Here is a 17614-nt window from a genome sequence, read left to right as displayed (position 1 = left end):
AGGCCTACAATCGCCTAAGCGCCCACCTCACTGATAATAACCTCCTTGATCCCCTACAGTCTGGCTTCCGTCCCCTGCACTCCACCGAAACCGCCCTACTTAAAATCACCAACGACCTGCTAACCGCCAAAGCCAATGGCTACTATTCTATCCTCCTGCTCCTCGAACTCTCCGCGGCCTTTGACACTGTTGACCACCCTCTCCTCCTTGCCAAACTGCACTCCCTTGGCATCAAGGATGCTGCTCTCTCCTGGTTCTCCTCCTACCTTTCCCAACGCTCCTTCAGCGTCACCTACAACACTGCCACCTCCCCCTCCCTCCCCCTCTCTGTTGGGGTCCCCCAAGGCTCTGTCCTCGGGCCCCTACTCTTCTCCATCTATACCTCCTCCCTTGGCAAACTTATTCACTCACATGGCTTCAACTACCACCTCTATGCCGACGACACCCAAATTTACCTCTCCACCCCCCACCTCACCCCCTCATTCTCTGCCCGCATCGCCCACCTCCTAAACGACATATGAGACTGGATGTCGCTCCACTTCCTCAAACTTAACCTATCCAAAACCGAGCTCCTGGTCTTCCCCCCACCCCGTGCCCCCCCATCATCTCCATCACTATTAACAACGCCACCATCTCTTCCACCCCACACGCCAAAGTCCTGGGTGTCACCCTGGACTCCCACCTCTCCTTCGTACCCCACATCCAACTGCTATCTAGATCTTGCAGGCTCCACCTCCGCAACATCTCCAAGATATGCACATTCCTCACCCCAGACACCACCAAACAACTCGTACACTCCCTCATCATCTCACGCCTGGACTAATTGCAATTCCCATCTCACTGGCCTACCCAAACGAGCGCTATCCCCACTCCAGTCGATCCTAAACTCAGCGGCTAGACTCATCCACCTCACCAACCACTTCACATCTGCTTCCCCCCTCTGCCAATCCCTTCATTGGCTCCCGATTGCCCAACGCATCAAATTCAAACTGCTAACACTGACCTACAAAGCCATTCACAATGCAGCCCCAATCTACATAACTGACCTGATATCCAAATACTACCCTACCCGTGCCCTCCGCTCCTCACAGGACCTCCTACTCTCTAGCTCCCTGGTCTCCTCCTCCCACGCTCAATTGCAGGACTTCTCCAGGACTTCCCCCATCCTCTGGAACTCCCTACCCCAATCCATCAGACTGTCGCCTACCCTCCTCACTTTCACGTGCACCCTGAAAACCCTCCTCTTCAGGGAAGCCTACCCCAACCTCACCTAACACCTGACCACACCTAACAACTAACCTCCTCCACTCCTACCGCCACTCCATCCCCCACAGCCATCTCCTCCTGTGCCACCTTCCCCTCCCTCCTAGATTGTAAGCTCGAAAGAGCAGGGCCCTCTAACCCCTCGTGTATTGTATTGTTACTGTCTTGTCTCATGTTCTGTTCCCCCCTGCTACTGTACAGCGCTGAGCATACCCATTGGCGCTATATAAATACTGTATTCTAATAATAATTTACATCCATCACTGTGTACCAGTGGTCATCCACATCTGTACCACAGATATACCATGTAGACATATGTCACGGTGTACCAGTGTAAAATTAACATCTGCACCAGTGATCCACATCTGTCACACTGTACCAGTGCTAATCCACTTCTGTACCAGTGATCCACATCTGTCACAGTGTACCAGTGCTCATCCACTTCTGTACATCTGTTACAGCCTACCAGGGTCAAATCCACATCTGTCAGTTTACCAGTGCTCGCTATGTGTCAGTGTGCCATTTTCAAATCAACATCTCTACCAGTGATAAACATCAGTATTCGTGAACATCAAAATGTCTACATCTGTTACAGTACCCGTGATCCACTTCTGTTACAGTGCCAGTGATCCACTTCTGTTACAGTGCCAGTGATCCACATCTGTTACAGTATCCATAAGCCACATCTGTCAGTGCCAATGATCCACATCTGTCACTGTACCCGTGATCCACATCTGTCACTGTACCCGTGGTCCACATCTGTCACTGTACCCGTGGTCCACATCTGTCACTGTACCCGTGATCCACATCTGTTACAGGGCCAGTGATCCACATCTGTTACAGGGCCAGTGATCCACATCTGTTACAGTACTCGTGAGCCACATCTGTCACCGTACCCGTGATCCACATTTGTCACAGTACTCGTGATCCACATCTGTCACACAGTATTAGTGATTAACATACATCACTGTGTACCAGTGGTCATCTACATCTGTACCAGTGATCCACATTTGTTACGGTTTACCAGTGTAAAATTCACATCTGCACCAGTGATCCACCTCAGGTACAGAAGTGGATGAGCACTAGTACACTGTGACAGTGATCAACATCTGTCACGGCCTAACAGGGTCAAATCCACATCTGTCACAGTTTACCAGGGCTCAATATCTGTCAGTGTACCATTTTCAAATCAACATCTGTACCAGTGATAAACATCTGTATCAGTGAACATCAAAATGTCTAAAAAATTAAACACCAGTGAGGAGGCTTTCCAGATACGGCGTACGATGGACGAGAGTAGCAGGGAACTCTTTGTCAGACTCAGATTCTGAGTATGAACCAATTGAAAGCAGTGGGTCAGCAACGAATTCTGAGGAGGGCAGAGTCCAAATAAAGAAGTTCAGGAGATCTGAGGAGGAGCAGGCATCCACCAGTAGCGCAGTGGGGAGTACAAGCAGCACAGCACTCCCAGAATATAGGCAGGCATCCAAGGGTAATTCCACTGTCCTGGTGCTCCAGGACCTTCAAAATTGTGATAGGTAGTCAGGAAATGAGATGTGCAATTTATGCCTGCAGAACGCCTGTAGGTCCTGCTTGGATGTTGGGTCTCTGTATCTGGGCAGGCTGTGGAAAAGTCTTACACATGTGGTATCCCCATACTCAGGAGGAGTAGCAGAATGTATTTTGGGTGTAAATTTTAGTATGTACATGCTATGTGTTAGAAATATATTATAAATGGACAACTTTGTGTAAAAAAATATATATATTTTAATTTTCTTTCCACATTTTCTGAAAACTTGTGCAAAAATATGACAAGTTCAAAAGGCTCATTATGCCTCATAGAATATACCTTGGGGTGTTTGCTTTCCAAAATGGGGACATTTTGTGGGTAATTTCATTATCCTGGTGCTCCAGGGCCTTCAAAAATGTGATAGGTGGTCAGGAAATGAGATGTGTAATTTATGCCTCCAGAATGTCTGTAGGTGCTACTTGGATGTTGGGCCTCTGTATGTGGCCAGGCTGTGGAAAAGTCTTATACATGCAGCAGAATGTGCGAAAAAAAAAATTATCTTCATTCTCCAAAGAATTGTGGGAAAAAAATTACAAGTTCAAAAAACTCACCATGCATCCTACTAAATACCTTGGAATGTCTACTTTCCAAAAAGGGGCTTTTGGGGGGTATTTGTACTGTCCTGGCTTGTTAGTGTCTCAAGAAATGAGATTTCAGTACATCAGCTTTGATCAGGTGTGTTCAATTTTCAATGATTGGTAGCCTAGCTTGTAGACTCTATAACTTCCACACAGACCAAATAATACACACCAATTGGGATTATTTTTACCGAAGGAATGTAGCAGTATACATTGTGGCCCAAATTTATGAAGAAAAATTACTTGTTTGCTAAATTTTATAACAGAAACGAAAGAAAAAGTTGTTTCAAATTTTTTGGTCTTTTTTAATTTACAGCATGAAAAATAAAAAACCGAGTGATAATTGAATACCACCAAAAGAAAGCTTTGTGTGAAATAAAGGACAAAAATTTAATTTGGGTACAGTGTTGCACGACTGAGTAATTAGCATCCAAATTGTGAAAATTGGTCTGGGCAGGAAAGGGGTAAAAGTGTCCAGTACTGAGGTGGTTCAAGAAAAATAGAGAGGAGATAAGAAAGGAAGAAAGAGAAGGGTGCCTGGAGAGGGAAGAAAACAGAAGAGGAGCGATCCTCTTCTTTTTTTTCTTCCCTCTCCAGGAGATAAGGGAGGAAAAAAAATCGGGGAGTAGAATGGGAAAAGGGGGGAGGGAATAGGGGGGTGGGGTTTTGGGAACTGTGTATTGTTGAATATTTCCAAATTTGTTTTTTTTTTTTACATACCGTCACCAGTGCAGTACAGCATAATCATATGACTGGCATGGTGGTGTATGCAAAAACAAATACTTTTTAAAAATCTTTTTTTACTTTTTAAAACTTTTTTTACATACTTTCACCAGAGTAGTTCAATGTCATCATAGCAACGTTGTACTACTCTACTTTTTAATAATTGTTCTTCATTTTCTTTTCTTTTTATATACATTTTCTTTTTATGATTTTTATGTTTTTGTTTTGCATACTGTAACCAGTGCAACAGTGTTAAAATACCACACTCTGGGGAGGTAAAATGTTGTTTTGTTTTGTTTATAACAGTAGAAATCACTGTTATAAGCAACAATTTTTTCTGAATTAAATCACTTCATTCATTGTGTACAATTGTGATTAACTGTGATTGGCAACAGCTAATCACATGGTACAGATGGGTTGTGATTGGCCCTGTCTGTACAATACAATCACTGTGACCAATCACAGAGATCAACACAGTAGTACACAATGAATGGCATAAATGGAAGCCATCCATTGTGTACAATTAATAATGGAAAATCCTGCGCAGTGGGATATATGGGCAGCTGCCAACACCAAACATCAACCTAAAGTGTGATATATTTAAAAATACAAATAGTGTTGCGCTGCCAATCCAACCTTACAAATAAATTGGTAAAAAATGTTAATGTGTACTACAATACACCTTTGTGCAAATAAAAGTATGTATCAACCTATATAATATATACAGTATCTGGTGAGTATATCAAACAACCATATGTGCTTTCTGCCAAATCCACAAGTGCTTTCCTACCGAACATATAAAACATATATAGTATATGACTACAAATGTATATATCTATTAATAAAGTAAACTTATATGCTCTTAAAATAAATCAATGTCCAGCAAACTTAATAAATCAGTCCACATACAACAAAAAAAACTGAATCGTTCTCCAGGACTACAGTACCTCTTCCATATCAGTTGTATACAATTCTGGTGAATTTGTGATATTGAATGAACATAAACTTTGTATCATATGTGGGAAATCAAACCCGTGAATTCACTTGTGCTCCCCCTCCAAAACTGCACTCACCTCAATGAATTGACCTCTTATATTAAGCAGGTCAAAGGCGCTTAGGGTAAAGCTTTTCCACTCCTTAGCCTTCCAACATGTAGGAGAAATCCCTTCACTCCAATGGTCCCCTCACAGTGTTTGATGAAATCTCTCCTCCTCTACTCAGGTCATGCAATATGATAGTAAAAGAGGGAAGCTCCCTTAGTTTTATATCTTTTATTTGATCATTAAAAACAAGTATTGCACACAAATTGTATATAGTTTTTTGTGGTGATTGGACTGATTTATTAAGTTTACTGGACATTGATTTATATTAAGAGCATATAAATTCACTTTAAAAATAGATATATACACTTGGAGTTATATATATATTTTATTTTTATTTTATGTGTTTGGTAGCAAAAGCGCTTGTTGATTTGGTATAAAGCACATGGTTGTTCGATATACTCACCAGATGTAATTATATAGGTTGAGGCACACATTTATTTGCACAATAACACCATACTGGGAGGGGGAGGTGTATTATAGTACAAATATTTAAATGTTTTATCAATTTATTTGTAAGGTTGGATTGGCAGCGCAACACTATTTGTATTGTGTACAATTGTAATGTGATCTGCTGTAATTGGCCACAGTGATCACATGTTACTGGCACTGGGCCAGGATACTGATCTGTTGTGTCTGGTGGACACAGTGGGTTACAGATTGTGCCGCAGCGCGTTTTGTGGAGGACGTCATATGACCTTCACCCAGAATGGGAGAGCTCTCATCCAGCCGTTATTTTACTATAGGCCAGGTGAGAAGTGGTTAAAGCAGACCTAGGAGCTCATTCACACCATGTGCACAGACATGAGTTTGTCTCCACGTGTTCTGCAAGAGCACAAAGGAAATAATTGTTCTCTATGTACCCTGTTCACACCACAACACTAGTATCATGTGCAGATTTTTTCTGCTCAGGAATCTTCAGCAAGTATAACAACTCACTGAAATACGCATGAAATCTGATGTCTCTGCAAGTGAAATCTGAGCGTTTCTCCCATCAATTTTTCTGCACGTATGGTGTGAACCAGGCCTAAATCCACTGATTCAATGGCATGCTGGGAATACTAACCTCACATTTGCTTGTGCTCTCAACCAAACTTTCAAACAATCAAAAGACTGGTGTCATAACTGATCACATGTGTGACAACATGGCAGTTGCAGATCAAACAGAGGCTAAGATGGCAGCTTACTTGGCCGAAAAAGAGAGGAGGGTTTAGTTCTGCTTAAATCTGTTAGATGCACTAGCAGAAAAAGATGGACTTGACTAACACTACCCTCCCTCAGACTGACAAAGCTGCTATCTAAAGGTATTACTGGCATATATTACTGGCAGGATCACCAGGGGAAAAAAACTATAAAAATAAAACTAATATGGCCACTAATGATTTGTGAGGCAGTTAATAACACCTTAATATTATGATATTTTTTACATAGCATCAAATTTTTAGTGCTTTACAGTTAGTTAACTGCAAATGTACAACACACAATAGAACACGGGAAATCCGAGGATCACTCTGTTATTCCCTTACCTGCTACTGCTGTGGGAGCTACATGACCTTCTCTGGGTTTTGTCATAGGGCAGGTCTAGACTAGTCTCTCTCCAGGGGCTGTTCTGTATTGGAGATTTGTCATTTTCATTATCTGTCCTCAAAAGGTACAATCCATCTAAAGTCTGAGGTTGCAAGGGCCTGTTGACTTGTACTCTTTGCATACTGTCATCTTGGATGAAGACAAATGAAGTTAATGTTATTTGTATAAATAGATAAAAATGTATTTGTGAAAATAATAATTACTCAGCTGAGTAATTAAACTCTTTCCATTTACCTTCCCCCAATGTTGCAACATCGGAAAGGGAACTGGATTCCGATGCACTGCTACTGTCTGAAAAAGAATAGATAAAAGGCCTAAAATGTCAAAAATGTTGATGTTCTCTATTAGACCTGTGTGTAAATGGCAAATTCTACTTCAGTTGTAGGTGGAGATATTTCTTTGTCTCTCTTCTCTTACCATCCGTATGCAGGTTCTCTTGCCTTTGCTCTTGGACTAGTCTATTCTCTAGAAAACAAAGTTTTTGCTCTGCGGTTTTCAATGCTGCTTTCCTTTGCTGCCGAACTTGCCTAGAAACAGACTCTTCCATGTATAGACGACGTGCAGCCTCTGTTATCTGTCGTTGTAATGCCAGATCCCTTTCTAGACAGCCAAGTGGGTCCTGAGAAAAACAGTAGACATGAGAAGCTAAATAAACAGTACATTTTGTTTCATCACAATATTCTGTTTTATCAGAATACATCCTGTATATACTATGTACTAAACAAAAATACTGTATAGCATAAGGTTGATTGTCCCTTATAAATAAAAGAATACACACAAAGTTAAAAAAACAAATCCAGGCTACAATGCCGCAAATTCAGTGAATGTTACGTACATGCAATAGCAAAATCTGTCACAGTACAGCAAACACTATAAAACACACACCATGTTATTCTTAATAGTGGTGCATACCCATGACTCTAGAGCTACAGTGAGGAACAGAAGTATTTGAACACCCTGCGATTTTGCAAGTTCTCCCACTTAGAAATCATGGAGGGGTCTGAAATTCACATTCTGAGAGACAGAGTTTAAAAAAATATTCAGGAAATCACATTATATGATTTTTAAATATAAAGACGACTGTCAGTCTCCCTCGGACTGGGGCTCCATGCAAGATCTCACCTCGTGGGCTATCACTGATAAGAAAGGTGAGGAATCAGCCCAGAACTGCAAGGGAGGAGCTGGTCAATGACATGAAGAGAGCTGGGACCACAGTTTCAAAGGTCACTGTTGGTAGAACACTACGCTGTCATGGTTTCAAATCATGCATTGCACGGAAGGTTCCCTTGCTCAAGTTATCACATGTCCAGGCCCGTCTGAAGTTTGCCAATGACCATCTGGATGATCCACAGGAGGCATGGGAGAAAGTCATGTGGTCAGATGAGACCAAAGTAGAACTTTTTGGTCTAAACTTCACTCGTCGTGTTTGGAGGAAAAAGAAGGAAGGATGAGTTGCATCCCAAGAACACCATCCCTACTGTGAAGCATGGGGGTGGTAACATCATGCTTTGGGGGTGCTTTTCTGCGAAGGGGACAGGATGACTGCACTGTATTAAGAAGAAGATGAATGGGGCCATTTATTGTGAAATTTTGAGCAACAACCTCCTTCCCCCAGTCAGAGCATTGAAGATGGGTCGTGGCTGGGTCTTCCAACATTATTATTATTATTATTACATCGAGTTTATATAGCGCCAAAGGGTTTGCTCAGCGCTGTACAATCGGGGGGACAATACATGGCACAGTACAACAAAAACAGACAGCGTACGAGGGGTAAGAGGGCCCTACTGGAGGAGGGGGTAGTGGAACAATAGGAAGTGGCTGAGGGGAATGAAGTGGCTGAGGGGGATGAAGTGGTGGGAGGAATGAGGGAGGATGGCCGTTAGGTGAGAGTGGGGTAGGCTTCCCTGAAGAGATGGGTTTTGAGGGAGCGCCTGAATGTGGGGAGGGAAGGCGACAGTCGGATGTATTGGGGCAGTGAGTTCCAGAGGATAGGGGAGGACCTGCAGTCGTGCATGGGAGGAGGAGACCAGGGAGCAGGATAGAAGGAGGTCCTGTGAGGAGCGAAGGGTACGGGTAGGGTGGTACTTGGGGATCAGGTTGGTGAGGTAGTCAGGGGCAGTGTTATGAACGGCTTTGTAGGTCAGGATTAGAAGTTTAAATTTGATGCGTTGGGCAATCGGGAGCCAGTGGAGGGAGAGGCAGAGGGGGGTGGCAGAGGTGGAGCGGGTGGTGAGGTGGATGAGTCTGGCCGCTGAGTTCAGGATGGTCTGGAGCGGGGAGAGCCTGCACTTGGGTAGGCCAATGAGAAGAGAGTTGCAGTAGTCAAGGCGTGAGATGATGAGGGAGTGTACAAGAAGTTTGGTGGTGTCTGGGGTGAGGAAGGCACGTATCTTGGCAATATTGCGGAGATGGAGCCTGCATGTGTTTGCAAGTGATTTGACATGAGGGAGGAAGGAGAGGTTCGAGTCAAGAATGACGCCAAGGACTTTGGCTTGAGGGGCGGGAAAGATAGTGGTGTTGGTGGTGGTGATGGATAGGCTGGGGGGGGGGGTGTGGGCAGGGGGAAAGACGAGGAGTTCGGTTTTGGAGAGGTTAAGCTTGAGGAAATGGAGCGACATCCAGTCTGAGATGTCGTTTAGGAGGTGAGTGATGCGGGCGGAGATAGTGGGGGTGAGGAGAGGGGTGGAGAAGTAGATTTGGGTGTCGTCAGCATAGAGGTGATAATTGAAGCCATGGGAGTGTATGAGTGTGCCCAGGGAGGAGGTGTAGATGGAGAAGAGAAGGGGTCCAAGGACAGAGCCTTGGGGGACCCCAACAGAGAGGGGGAGGGAGGGGGAGGTGGTACCATTGTAGGTGACGCTGAAGGAGCGTTGGGATAGGTAGGATGAGAACCAGGAGAGAGCGGTATCTCTGATGCCAAGGGAGAGTAGTTTATTAAGGAGGAGGGGGTGGTCGACTGTGTCGAAGGCCGCAGAGAGGTCCAGGAGAAGGAGGACAGAGTAGTCGCCCTTGGCTTTGGCGTTTAGTAGGTCGTTAGTGATTTTGAGGAGGGCAGTTTCAGTGGAGTGTAGGGGACGGAAGCCGGACTGTAATGGGTCAAGGAGGTTATTGTCAATAAGGTGGGCGCTTAGGCGATCGTAGACTATGCGCTCAAGGAGCTTGGAGGTGAGTGGCAGCAGGGAGATGGGTCTGAGGTTGTTTGGGACCGCGGGATCCAGGGAGGGCTTTTTGAGGATGGGGGTGATATGTGCGTGCTTTAGGGGGGAGGGGAATGCGCCAGTAGAGAGGGAGAGATTGAAGATGTGGGTGAGGGAGCGGATGAGGGAAGAGGGGGGTGACCGGAGGAGTTGAGAGGGGATAGGGTCCAGGGGGCAGGTAGTGAGGCGGGCTTCTGAGAGGACCTTGATGATTTCCTCAGTAGTGACAGGGCTGAGGGAGTGCAGTGCAGGGGGGGGTTACGGTGGGCGGGGCCTTGGGAGCGGTGGAGGGCAGTGCGGTTGTGAGGGCAGAGGAGGGGGGAGAAGAAAGGGTGACGGGGGTGGGGAGGCTAGGTGGGGAGGTAGATTGCGAGTTGACAATGTCCTTACGGATAGTGTCAATCTTGTTACGGAAATGGGTGGCAATCTCGTGGGTGGTGAGTGAGGTACTGAGTGGAGGAGGGGGGGGAGAGAGCAGGGAGTTGAAGGTGGAGAAGAGTCGGCGAGGGCAGGAGGAGAGGGTGTTGATTAGGTTAACAAAGTAGGCCTGCTTGGCGGCGTGGAGGGAAGAGGTGTAAGTGAGGAAGGCAGATTTGTAGAGGGAGAATGCGTGAGGGGACCTGGTTTTGCGCCACAGTCTCTCCAGTGCGCGACTGCGACGTTTGAGGCGTTTAGTGCTGTCATTCTGCCATGGTTGAAGCGGCCTGGGTTTGATGATGCGTGTGGTTAGGGGTGCCAGAGAGTCTAGGGCAGCTGACAGTGAGTTGTTGTACAAGGTGGTGGCTATGTTAGGACATGACAGTGGGAGGATGCTGTCGTGTAGGCGTTTGGCGGCTGAGTGGAGGGGGGCCGGGTCCAGGTTGCGGAAATTGCGGCTGGTGATGGTTTGGCGTTTTTTGGGGGGGGGGTTGGGGGAAGGGGAGATGGAGAACGTGATGAGGTGGTGGTCAGAGAGAGGGAAGGGGGTGTTAGAGAACTGGTTGAGGGTACAGAGGTGGGAGAAGACGAGGTCCAGGGTGTTCCCTCCGATGTGGGTGGAGGATTGCGTGTGCTGTGTGAGCGCGAAGGAGGAGGTTAGGTGGAGGAATTGGGAAGTGGCCGGGTTGTTGTCGTTGATGGGGATGTTGAAGTCCCCGAGGATGGTGGTCGGTAGCTCAGAGGAGAGGAAGAAGGGGAGCCAGGCGGCGAAGTTGTCCAGGAAGTGGGGTATGGACCCAGGAGGTCTGTAGATCACTGCGATCCTTAGGGGGGTGGGTGAGAAGAGTCGGATGCAGTGCGCCTCAAAGGAGGGGAAGGATAGAGAGGGTGGGTTAGGGAGGACCTGGAAGGTGCTCAGCGGTGAAAGGAGCAGGCCGACACCACCACCTCTGCGATCGCTCAGTCTTGGCGAATGGGTCCAGATGAGACCTCCATGGGTGAGTGCCACAGGGGAAGTGGAGTCGGTGGCCTGTACCCAGGTTTCGGTGACTGCTAGGAGGTTTAGGGAGCGGGAGATGAAGAGGTCGTGGATGGCGGTAAGTTTGTTGCAAACCGAACGAGTATTCAGGAGTGCAACCGAGAGAGGGGGGATGGGTATGGGGAGGAGGGGTACATGTATGAGGTTGAGGGGGTCGCGTCGGCTGGCGTGAGCAGGGGGGGCTCTAGGGGGGGGGGGGGTGAGGTGGTGAGGGGCCAGGGTTCGGGGAGATGTCCCCAGCTGATATGAGAAGGAGGAGGGTGAGGAAGGTGGCATGGGAACGGGAGGTGTAGGAGCGTGTGGGTCTGGAAGTGGTGGCAAGTGGGTCAGCGGGGAAGTGGAGTAGCAGGAGGAGGTGGTGGGTGCCGTAATGGGGAGAGGGGAGAAGCGAGGGGGCGATATAGAGCTGCTTAGTGGGGGTGGGCGGGTAGAGGGAGGCGGTTTTAAGGATGGAGGAGAGGAGGACGAGGAGGAGGAGCGCGGGCAGCATGTTGGGGTGAGCGGGGTGCTGGAAAGGTCAGGGGGGTGAAGGGGTGCTGGTCAGGGATGGCAAAGCGAAGTGTCCGAAACGCCGTGGGAGGTGAGGGGGTGCAAGTCCGGGATGGTGAAGCAGAGCGTCTGAAGCGCTGTGGAGGAGACTATTGAGTTATTCTGGGAGGGGAGAGGGAGAGTGGAGGGCAGGAAGGATAGCAGCTGGTTGGTAGTAGTCTGCGGGTGAAGAAGGTTGGTGTCCGTGGGTGCGGCGGCACGTCATCAGTGGGTGCGGTGGTTCGTTGAGCGGAGGGGTCGTAGGGCGCGACGTCTGGGGTGCAGTAGGTGCGGCATCTGGTGATGCTGGCGGCTTGGAGACCGGAGAAGTTGAGGCCAGGTGTTGAGGGCTTGGCGTTGGGAGGCGCTGAGGGTGCTGAAGAGCCCGACGTCGGGAGGAGTGGAAGGGTCGTCGTCAGGAGGTGGTATGGATTGACGTCTGGAGGTGGAATAGGCTAGGCGTTGGCAGCTGTAGTAGGCTCAGCGTCCGTGAACAAAGTGAGCCGGCGCAGGCGGATGTTGAGGGCCAGGCGCTGAGGACTCGGCGTCGGGAGGCGCTGATGGTGCTGAAGGGCCCGGCATCAGGTGGTGTATGAAGGGACCGGAGTTAGGCGGTGTAGAGGGGCCATTGGCAGGAGGTGGTGAGGACCGACGTCTGGAGGTGGAGTGGGTTAGTCGCAGTCTGGCTCAGCGTCCGTGGGTGAGGTGAGCAGCGCAGGTGGATGTTGTGGGCCAGCGACTGGGGGTGCTGGGGGCCCTGCGTCGGTGGAAGCGGTAAGGCCGCATGGTAGGCTTGGCTCCGCCGAATTGGATAGGGTTTGGGCAGTTCAGTGGTAGGTGCCCCAAAGGGGAGGCTTACCCTCTCGGTGCAGGTAGCGGAGGTGCGGCGGCGTCCTGGAAAGATCCCTGGTCTGGGGCCGGCTGGCGCAGGGCAGCCCGCAGGGTGCTGGGAGGCCCAAAGCAGTTCCCAGGCAGGGTCGCCGGGTGCGGGCCGCTGGGTGTTGGATGCTGGGTGCCCCGAGGTGGCGGCAGGGTGTCAGCAGCTGGACGCGGGCGGTCTGGGGTGGTCCCTGAGCTAGCAGGGAGGGCTCCAGGGAGACCGTGAGGCTGTGCCGGTTCCTGGTGGTCCAGGGTAGTCAACGAGGACCCAGGGCTGATGGGGAGGGCCCTGGGCAGGCAGGCAGGTCGGTGGGACCCGGTGGGATTAAATGGCGGTAGGACTTAAATGGACAATTTGTAATAACTTTTTCCTTATTTTGTTTTCTTCTTCTTCTGAACATGTGTGGGTAACATGAAAACGACCCAAAGCACACAGCCAGGATAACCAAGGAGTGGCTCCGTAAGAAGCATATCAAGGTTCTGGAGTGGCCTAGCCAGTCTCTAGACCTAAATCCAATAGAACATCTTTGGAGGGAGCTGAAACTCCATGTTGCTCAACGACAGCCCCGAAACCTGACAGATCTAGAGGAGATCTGTGTGGAGGAGTGGGCCAAAATCCCTGTTGCAGTGTGTGCAAACCTGGTCAAGAACTACAGGAAATGTTTGATCTCTGTCATTGCAAACAAAGGCTTCTGTACCAAATATTAACACTGATGTTCTCAGCTGTTCAAATACTTATGTTCAGCAGTGCAAGACAAATAAATTCTTTAAAAATCATACAATGTGATTTCCTGAATTTTTTTTTAAATTCTGTCTCTCAGAGTGGGAAGGCACCTACAATGTGAATTTCAGACCCCTCCATGATTTCTAAGTGGGAGAACTTGCAAAATCGCAGGGTGTTCAAATACTTCTGTTCCTGACTGTATATTCACTTTTTAGTACCAATATAGCAGTGACTAGGGCAGCAGGATTAAATGGCGGTAGGACTTAAATGGACAATTTGTAATAACTTTTTAATTATATTGTTTTCTTCTTCTTCTGAACATGTGTGGGTAAATTTAACAAGAGGACGTCCATTACCATATTTTAGAATTAGACCTTGTTCAATATTCTGTCACGCCTTGCACAGCAGGATGTCTAAATACAGATGTGCATTGCCCATTTATTTCAAATGGGTTCTCAATTCAAAAAAGGTTTTCCCAAATGTTAATATGAATGTAATAAGAGTAATACGTAATATATTAAAAGTTGCTATTTTTAATGTTGTTTGCAACCCATAAGTGCTTTAATACTGAGAGATGTAGTTTTTTTTTTTAATGAATTTCAGCCATTGCTATTTTGCCAAGTTACAATTGCATTATTTGCAAAGTCCTGAGGTGGGTCTGGGGCATGGAGAAAATAATGTCCAAATACTAAAACATAAAAACTGGTCCTGCTTACCTTTCCATGACAGTGAATTGTTCTTTCATCTAGTTTAAATAAAGCCCCAACTCTTCGGCGGACTTTTGGAGGGGTTTCCCCAGGATTAAGGGGAAATTCCTTGGGCAGGATCCCTGTCAATTCCTGATAAAAAAATATTTTAAAAAATAGATTTTTTTTAAATAAAATAAACATTTTGCTAAAAAGATCATCTTCAATCATCCAATTAATCTAAAATCATTAGTTGCTAATGCAATCCTGGTAATACTGTCACTGTGACAGTAAAAGTCTATCTTTAGATTTATATTACCCAAATGCAGCGGCAGGCCAGCATGTTGTAAACAAATAAAAATATGTCATTGTAGTCTGTTATTTTTATTTTCATTGTGGTGAATGATATACTGTATTTGTTGCACAAAATGCATGCATTAGCGGAGAGAAAAAAAATTAGCTAAGGATCATATCCTATTTTTCCTATTTTCCTGATGACACATTTTTGATGAATATATTTTTTATTCATTTCAACCACTTCAGGACTTTGGGAATAGAAGATATTCCCTAAAAAGCTTCAACTACTTCCTAAGGTATATCTCCTATGCCGTGCTCCATGAACTCTGCCACTACCACCCCGCCTCTAATAACCACAAACCGCAGCTGTCAAGATGACAGCGGAGACCTTCTTTGGATTGCAGGAGTGACGGCATCCACTCCAGTATATAATGACACTAGTATTTTTACATTATATTTACTTTATTCCATTTTTGTGTAGATTAAAGGGATGGCCCTTGTCTGCATGTGACTTAAGTTAAAGCAAGCTTACAAGTTTAAAAAAAAAACCTTGTTAATCCTTAAACATACCTAATTAAATCCTGTCTCCCCTTACCTATATTTTTCTATATGTATTAATAGACCAATTATTCTGTTAGTATTTACTTTTCTTATCTGTTTTTGTTTGCTATTTTTTTTCAGTGTCACTGAGTACTGCGGTAGTGCTGTAAAATGACAAGGCCATTGCCAGACCATATGATGCTAGCATTTCACAGCTTAGAAAAAAAAGTAATTGTAATATTTAAATTTGGTTTTCTGCTGAGTGAAAAACCTTTGTACCTTTGTTAAGAGAAAAATTCAAACTGTTATTAATGTCTAAATCAGGGGTCTCCAAACTTTAGAAACAAAGGGCCAGTTTACTGTCCTTCAAACTTTAGGGGGCTGGACTTTGGCCAGCAGGAGTAGAAAATGTGACGGTGTCAGTGACAGTAAACCGTTCCCCATCATTGGTGGCAGTGGGAGGAATAGTGCCCCATCATTGGTGGCAGTGGGAGGAATAGTGCCCCATTATTGGTGGCAGTGGGAGGAATAGTGCCCCCTTATTGGTGGCAGTGAGAGGAACAGTGGCCCATTGTAGGTGCCACACTGTTGCTGATGGGGGGGGGGTTGCAATAATGCCCCAAGGACTGGATAAAATCAAGCAAAGGGCCACATCCAGCCCCAGGCTGCAGTTTGGAGTCCACTGGTCTAAATGATTCCTTGTTTGAGAGATCCTAATATAATAGATTATCTCCTAGATTGTAAGCTCGAAAGAGCAGGGCCCTCGAACCCCTTGTGTATTGTTTTGTTACTGTATTGTCTCATGTTCTGTCCCCCACTATAATGTACAGTGCTGAGCAAACCTTCTGGTGCTATATAAATACTGTATAATAATAAAATTATTTATACATTTACATCAGTCCCTGCCCTCAAGGAGCTTACAATCTAAGGTCCTTAACTCACATTCATACACACTGTATATTAGGACTGATTTAGACAGGCTAAGACAGTCAAATAACCTACCAGCATGTCTTTGTATCAAATAAAGGTCTCTCTAAACATAAAACAAATATATATTATACAACTATGATCTTCTTTGTGGCTTTAAACACCACTGTGAAAGAACACATCAAGTGAAATTAACTCTGGTGAGTTTATTGGTTGAACACAGGTTCAATACCCTTACTAGATATTCAGGTCAAATTGTGCATTTTTATATATCTTTCCATCCAACTGTTAAATGTTTATCTAATCAATTTTTTCTCTCAAGTAATGTAAACATAACACTCCAAATACTGTAGTGTACTGCTAAAAGCACCCATTTTAATTTAAAATCCAAAATGCTTTTACAGTCACATCTAATGTTGCTGTCGCTGGTACCAGTTTGTTAAGGTATATGCATAGCTGAGTCTTCCTTGAGAAAGTCCTCTGATGCCGAAACGTGTAGGACAGAGGGGCCTGAGCATGCACTTGCATTAGTCACTGTTGTCCAAGCAAAATTCCAGGGACTAATGGATCTTTTTCAGAGTTGGCAGGTGAGAGATGCTTGAAAGATATTCAGATATGTATTGCCTTAAACTCAGCCTTTTTGCCTTTGAGGAACCCCTGGCAAAAGGTCTTAGACCTCGGGGAACCCCTGAAATAATTTTCAGATCTACAGCTCAAAGAACACTGGTGTGATCAGTGAGCTGTTGATATAACAATGATTATTTTTAGAAATAGCAATAAATAATAGAATACATTTTAAAACTTAATTCCTTACTTGAAACTTGGGCTGGCTTTTTTTTCTGCACAGATGTTCAGCATTGGGCTGATAGTGTGATATTCACACATGAATTTCAACTGAAATTAAACAGGGGTATCACCAGGGCAGAGCACAGGAGGGTGAGAAGGTCAGGGCACACGGTTGTCACCAGGGCAGAACATAGAAGGGTCACCAGATCAGAGCACAGGGGTGTCACCAGGACATGGCACAGGGGGGTCACCAGATCAGAACACAGAGGGTCATTAGGTCAGAACACAAGGGGGTCAACAGATCAGGACACAGGGGGGGTCACCAGGGCAGAGCTCAGGGGAGTCACCGGGTCAGGGCACAAGGGAGTCACCAGGTCAGGCACAGGGGGGATCACCAGAGAAGAACACAGAGGGGTCACCAGATCAGAGCTCAGGATGACCAGGTCAGAACACAGGGCGGTCACCAGGTCAGGGCACATGGAAATCACTAGGTCAGGGCACGGGGGGGGGGGGGGGGGTCAGCAGGGCAAAGCACAGGGGAGTCACCAGGTCAGGGCACGGGGGAGTCACCAGGTCAGGGCACGGGGGTGTCACTAGGCCAGGGGATGGGGGGGTCCCCAGGGCAAAGCACAGGGTAGTCACCAGGTCAGGGCAGAAGAGTCACCAGATTATGGTACAGGGGAGTCACCAAGTCCAGGCACAGGGGAGCCACCAGGTGAGGGCACAGAAAATCACTAGGTTAGGGCACAGAGGAGTCACTAGGGGGGTACGGG

The 17614-nt window shown here is 46.5% G+C and overlaps 1 protein-coding gene across 1 annotated transcript in view; it reads right to left on the bottom strand.

Annotated features, from left to right (window-relative positions):
- INAVA (innate immunity activator) overlaps positions 1–17614 on the bottom strand; it is a 112949-nt gene that overhangs the window by 50701 nt on the left and 44634 nt on the right. The window contains exons 4-7 of the mRNA XM_089664065.1: positions 14322–14444; positions 7239–7440; positions 7056–7112; positions 6761–6950 (exon numbers count right to left, since the gene is read on the bottom strand). Coding sequence (XP_089520191.1) covers positions 6761–6950; positions 7056–7112; positions 7239–7440; positions 14322–14444 — 572 coding nt within the window. The remainder of the gene's footprint in view (positions 1–6760; positions 6951–7055; positions 7113–7238; positions 7441–14321; positions 14445–17614) is intronic.

This window comes from Staurois parvus, unplaced genomic scaffold, assembly GCF_062004578.1.
Source record: "Staurois parvus isolate SC_StPar_1 unplaced genomic scaffold, SC_StPar_1.0 ptg001823l, whole genome shotgun sequence".
NCBI classification, from domain to species: domain Eukaryota; kingdom Metazoa; phylum Chordata; class Amphibia; order Anura; family Ranidae; genus Staurois; species Staurois parvus.
The sequence above is the reverse complement of the archived record's forward strand: the minus strand, read 5'-3'. Positions and strand labels throughout refer to the sequence as shown.